The 6,060-nt window shown below is 56.2% G+C and overlaps 1 protein-coding gene across 1 annotated transcript; it reads left to right on the forward strand.

Moving 5' to 3' along the window:
• The first annotated feature begins 1,907 nt into the window (after nucleotides 1-1,907).
• On the forward strand, nucleotides 1,908-5,773 carry VAX1 (ventral anterior homeobox 1). Its single transcript, XM_052677334.1, has 3 exons — nucleotides 1,908-2,638; nucleotides 4,180-4,367; nucleotides 5,219-5,773. Exons 1-3 carry the CDS (start codon nucleotides 2,401-2,403, stop codon nucleotides 5,771-5,773), a joined length of 981 nt encoding a protein of 326 aa, XP_052533294.1. The 5' UTR covers nucleotides 1,908-2,400.
• The last annotated feature ends 287 nt before the right edge of the window (nucleotides 5,774-6,060 follow it).

Consider the following 6,060-nt stretch of genomic DNA (forward strand, 5'->3'; position numbering starts at 1 on the left):
CATTTTCTTTTCTTTTTTCCCCTCTTTTTCCTTTTTTTCCTTCTTCCCCTCCTCCTATTTTTTCCCACTGTTTTTCCCTACTATTTTTCTTACCTTTTTTCTTTCTTTTTCTTATTCTTCTTTCTCTTTCCCTTTTCTTTCCTCTTTCCCATTCCATCTTTCCCTTTCCTTACTTTTTCATTTTCTTTTTCTTTTTTTTCTTTTTCGTTTTTTTTCTTTTTTTCTTTTCCTTCTTTTTCCCTTTTTCACTTTTCCCTTTCTTTTTCCCTCTTTATTTTTTTTTCTTTCTTTCCTCTTTTTTTTTTTCCTCTCCTTTCCTCTCCCCTTTCCTTTTTCCTTTCCTCTTTCCATTTCCTTTTCTTTTTCCTTTTTTTTCCCCCTTTCCCTCCTTCCCTCTCCCCCCCCTCCTCTTCTTTATCCTGCGTCTCCCCCTCCTTCATCCTGCTTTTTCCCCTCCCTCCCTTCTTCCCCCCTCCGACCATTACTCCGGACGGTCCCTTCCAGGGCCGGACCCAACAGCAGCTCTCACACCGCGGGGCCGTGCGGGAGGCCGGGGTTCTCCCGGTGGGTGAGACGTGCCCTGGGGGTGACACGTCGGTGGGTGACACGTCGGAGGTCGGCAGTCCGGGGCTGAGACAGGAGCCGCCCGCCCGGTGTTCGGCGCTTGTGTGGAAAATTCTCAGGGAAAATTCTTTCTCTCTCTCTCAGGCCCCCAAACGCTTTGTGAATGGGGCAGTGCAACATGTGGCCTTTCACCTCGGCCGAGAACCACTGCCAGACAGCCACACTCGGAGAATTGTTTGTTAATAGTCCAATTAGATAATTGCCATCTTTCACTCCTTTCGTTCTACGTTTCCCATAAAGGAATGAATAAGGAGAGCAGCATGAAGAGGGCTTCTGCCCCGCAAGGTGACAAGAAGGGCTGGAGCATGCTCTTTGCACAAGGCCATTTGCTTGAATTGAATCATTGTCGCCTAATCAATGGTCTTATTGGATTACGGGCTGTTGCGGTTCTCAGAGATATTGTAGCCCGGACAATGAAATCGCTAGAGTAAAACTTTTTTCCCCCTTCAGCGGATCACGCAGCTGAGATTTTCCACGGGCTATCTCCGCTCTCCCTCCGTCCCCCTCTCTCCTTCCTTCTCCCCCCTCCTGGATCCACTGCACACACAAAGCTGGCTCTTTTATTTATTTTTTTTTTCCCTCCTTCTCCCCCCTACCCTCCACTCAACGAGCACAGCCTCTGCGAATAGGTTCAGCGTTGCGAAGGTGCGGAATTACACACACACGCACACACACACACGCACACGCACGGCGGCAGCGCGCACAGCCGCGGGGCGCAGCGCAGCGCACGGGGATGGCGCGCAGCGGGGAGAAGCGCTGAGCGGGCCCGACCCGACCCCGCGGAGCCGCCGACGGGAGAACTTCGGGGCTGCGTACGCGGTGCGACCCGTCGGGTCTGTTGGGATCCGCGGGGGCTTTTTTTTCCGCACCCCCTTCTCCCCCCCCCCCCCCCCCATACACACACACACCCCTTTTACCCCTCCCTTCCCTCCAACTGCATTTTTCCAGCCCTTCCCGGCAGCGTTATTCACATTTATTTGGCGTGCTCTGGAGAAAGCCACTCTATCATCGGGAGGTCAAAGGCGTACCGAAGAAAGTTAATAATGGCTGCTAATGGTGCGAACAATTCCGGGTGAATCTTGTCAAAAGTTTTTTTTTTTTTTTTTTCCTCCTCCCCCCCTCCCCTTTTCTCTCTCTCTCTCTCTTTTTTTTTTTTCCCCTCTTTTTTTTTCTTCTCTTTTTTCCTGTCTCTCTCTCTCTCTCTCTCTCTCTTTTTTTTTTTTTTTTTTTTTTCGGGAAGTCTCAGTCTTTTGATTGTGTGTTTCCTGAAAGCAAGACCAATCATTTCGGTTTATTCACTGGCTAAACTCCGCTTGATTGGGGACAAGCACACAAACCATCCATTACGATCTGATATATTATCCAAACAATTTAGTGTATTCATGAGGTAACCTAAATGTGGAGGCTGCAAAATTACCCGTAATCAATTGAAGCAGCGAGTGCGCGTCCCCCGGCGCCCAGCAGCCGCGTGGCTCCGTGATAAGGCGGACACAGCAGCGCGGAGCCGGAGCGCGGTACCTGCGCGCGGAGCGCAGCGGGACGCGGGGAGCGACGGAACCGCAGCTTCGCCAGTGGGATCGACCCCGACCTTCCCTCATCGAGGTGCTGTGCTGATCCCACCGGTGTGACCCTGAGCCGTGCAATATCCAGCGGAGACTTCGCCTTCTTCTACCGCCGCCACTCTCTCTCTTCATTATTATTATTATTTTTCTATTTTTCCTTTTTGTTTTCTTTTGTTTTCTTTTGTTTTCTTTTGTTTTCTTTTTATTGCACTACATGTTTGGGAAACAAGACAAAATGGACGTTAGATGCAGCACAGAGACTGAAGCCAATCGGGTCTCGAAGAACGGACACAAGGAGGGCAAGGACAGCAAAGGGGCTGAAGGAAATATCTCTACTTCTTTTCTGAAGGAGCAACAAGGGACTTTTTCTGCCTCCGCAGCTACCGAAGACTGTAATAAAACTAAATCTGGTTCGGCGGATCCGGACTACTGCAGGAGGATCTTGGTCAGAGGTACGAGCCCGGGGTGCTCCGCGGGGTGGGGAAGGTGCTCCGCGCTTACGCCGCCGTATTTCTGCCGCATCTCTTCGCTCTGCCCTGGGTTCGGCCCGGGCACAGCCCCCGGGGGTGCGGCGCTGCCCCGTTCCAGCGAAGGAGCCCCGGAGAGATGCGGTGCATCGCGGCGGAGTTCCCCGCTTTGCTCCGCCGCCGCCCGCGGGATCCGCCCGGCCGCGGCCCGCAGCGCTTCTTCCGCGCCCCGCGGGGGCCGAGCAGGGTGCGGGGCCGTCCCCGTGAGTCCGCGCTCAGCCTCCCCGGAACGGGGGTGTGGGTGCAGCCACCCGGCCCGAAGTCAATGACGAGATGACGAAGGGCTTTGTGTGTTTTTTTACACTCGGGCGGTTTGTTTCTTTCCTTTCTTACTGGGCTGAAACGAACGAAACCGTTCTGCTCTCACCTCCTTCCAGAGGAAAAGAAAAAAGAAAAGAAAGAAAGAAAGAAAAAAAAATATATATATATATAGATATGTCCACGAAGGAACGGTGGTTTTCTCAAGGTGCGATATGGGGGGAGGAGGGAGCGCAAGGCGGAACGTGGGGCCTTGGAACAGTCCTTAATCCTTGCGCGACCGATTGACCCAGAGAGGGGCAGATTACGGCTGGTGCTTCCCTCTGATTTCATTTTAGCGGGGAGGTAAATTTGCGGGCAGCACAGTTGGGAGGGATTCAGGGAGCGAGGATGGATCTACCCTGGCGGTGGTGCCAATTAGGTCTGTCCCTTTCCTTCGCTCCGTGCTACAGAAAAGGGTTCGGGGCCGCTGGGAGCCTTCTATGGGGTTATTTCTACCCTTGTTGCTCTCCTGTTTGCCAAAAGAATCCCCCATGATGCTGAGCCCTGGTGTCCCAATCCTGGAAGTGGGCAAGCGGCCCGCAAAACGCTTTTATCGTGTGAAAAACTTGTTTAAAGAAACAAAAATAAAATAAAATAAGATAGATCTAAAAAGATGGTTTTATATTTTAGGGTTGGGGGCACCCAGCACACCCACAGCCCCGGGGAACAAAGGGCTGCTCAAGCCCGCGGCCACAGAGCCCGGCCCGGAGCATCCCGACCTCTCGGGGCCGATTCGAGATGGGTTCAGAGAGGGTGGATTATTGTCCCGTTGCTCCCTCCTTCCTGCTCTCTCGGGTTTGTTGTTTCTTGTTCCCTTCCTTGGGTGCAGCCCCACAATATCAGGGCCAATACCCCAAACCTGACTGGGATCTCTGTCTTGAAAGAGGGCAGTAGGTTCTCTTCTTATATCCCTTAGGAAGAGAAAAGGGGAAAAAAATACTAAAGGAAGGAAAAAGGAATAAGAATAAGAAAGGAATTTTTTTTTTTTTTTAAAAAAAAGGATCTAAAAAGAAAGAAAGAAGAAGGAAATAGAAAAGAAAAATAAAGAATGAAAAAAATAAAGGAAAAAGGGAAAAAGAAAAAGAGGAAAAAAAAAAAAAAAAGAAAAAAAGAAAAAAGGAAGGGGGTTGCCTGTGTGTAAAGCTGACTGCGCCTTGCTTTGCCAGATGCCAAAGGTTCCATCCGAGAGATCATCCTACCCAAAGGCCTCGATTTGGACCGTCCCAAGCGGACCCGCACCTCCTTCACAGCCGAGCAGCTCTACCGCCTAGAGATGGAGTTCCAGCGGTGCCAGTACGTGGTGGGGCGGGAGCGCACCGAGCTGGCCCGGCAACTGAACCTCTCCGAGACTCAGGTACCACCGGGACCGGCCCTGCTCGGGCTGCGAAATGCCGCGTCTCCCGTATTCCGGCGGCTCCGCGGCCCTGCGCGCATTTTGCGCGCCCCGCGCAGGCCCCTGAAACGGAGGGTTGGGGAAGGGTTGAATAGAGGCCGGGCCCGAGGTGCCCACACGCCGCGAGGACGCGGAGGGGGAATCGCGGAGCTGCGAGGGGAGTCGGAGGCCCTGAGCCGGCTGTGCGCGCTGCGGACAGCTCCGAGAGCTGCTGCCGGGCTGCGCTGCGCTGCGGCCGGCTCTCAGAGCCCGTCGTGCGTCCGAGGGGAGGCACGGCCCGCCGGGAGAGATGGCACTGCACAGGGAGCGGCCCCGGCCCCGCAGCCGCCTTCATATTTCTGCAAAACATCATCCAGCAATAAATCCCCCTGACAAGCTAATTGGCTTTTTTTCTTTCCCCTGCCGGATAGCGGTGACAAGTTCAATAGTGGTAGGTTACAGAGACCGCCATGCTTTTTTTATTGGGGGGGGGGGAGTGGGGAGGTCTTTTTTTTTTTTTTTTCGTATGGGCGCAGGTTTCCTCTCTAAAGCCGGTTTAAAGAGACGAGGGAAGCAGGAGAGAGAGCCCGTGCGGGCCCGGCTGTGCGGGAGCAGTGCGAACCCGGGATAGACACGGCCCGAACGGGGCGTGCGGGGCTGCGCGAAGCTGTGCGGGGCTGTATGGAGCCGTGCGGGGCCGCGGCGGAAGGGAAAGGGCCGGATCCGCTGGCAGGAAGCTCCCGGCCTGCCCTAACCCAGCGGAAGGCCGTGGGGGGATCGGGGCACCTCTGCTGCCCCCGCACCTGACCCTGCCCTCTCTCCCCGGCCCGCAGGTAAAGGTGTGGTTCCAGAACCGGCGCACCAAGCAGAAAAAGGACCAGGGCAAAGACTCGGAGCTGCGTTCGGTGGTATCCGAGACGGCCGCCACCTGCAGCGTCCTGCGGCTGCTGGAGCAGGGCCGCCTGCTCTCCCCGCCGGGGCTGCCCGGCCTCCTGCCGCCCTGTGCCAGCGGAGCGCTGGGCTCGGCGCTGCGCGGCCCCGGCCTGGCTGCTGGCAGCGGCACGGCGGCGGCGGCGGCGGCGGCGGCGGCGGCTCCGGCCGGGGGATCCCCGCACCCCCCGAGCGCCGGCACCGCGGCGGGGCCGCCCCCTCCGGCAGCGCTGCACGGAGCGGCCGCCGCCGCCGCCGGGCACGGGCTCTTCGGGCTGCCGGTGCCCACGCTGCTGGGCTCGGTGGCGGGGCGGCTCTCCTCCGCGCCGCTGGCCGTAGCGGGCTCGCTGGCGGGCAACTTGCAGGAACTGTCGGCCCGCTACCTGAGCTCGTCCGCCTTCGAGCCCTACTCCCGGACCAACAATAAAGAAAGCGCTGAGAAAAAAGCACTGGACTGACTCGAAGTAACTTCCCCGTATTTATATTTATAGTATCTATTTGTGGCGATATTTATGCCCCCCTCCCTCCGTCCCTCTCTGTGAGGCTCCTTCAGAGGGCCGGGGCGGAGCGGGAACCCTGCAGCCCCCGCCGGGCCGGGAGCGTCCGTCCGTCCGTCTGTCCACCCGGGGCCGTCTGTCCGTGCGTTCGTCAGCTTCGGTAGGAAAGGGAGAGCGCACAGGGTGCTCGATGCCCGGAGAGGATTCGGGGAGAGGAGCTACCAGGTGATGCCCGGGTTGTTTTGTTT

The sequence above is a fragment of the Tympanuchus pallidicinctus genome, unplaced genomic scaffold, assembly GCF_026119805.1.
Source record: "Tympanuchus pallidicinctus isolate F22 unplaced genomic scaffold, pur_lepc_1.0 scaffold16, whole genome shotgun sequence".
In the NCBI taxonomy this organism is placed as follows: Eukaryota; Metazoa; Chordata; class Aves; order Galliformes; family Phasianidae; genus Tympanuchus; species Tympanuchus pallidicinctus.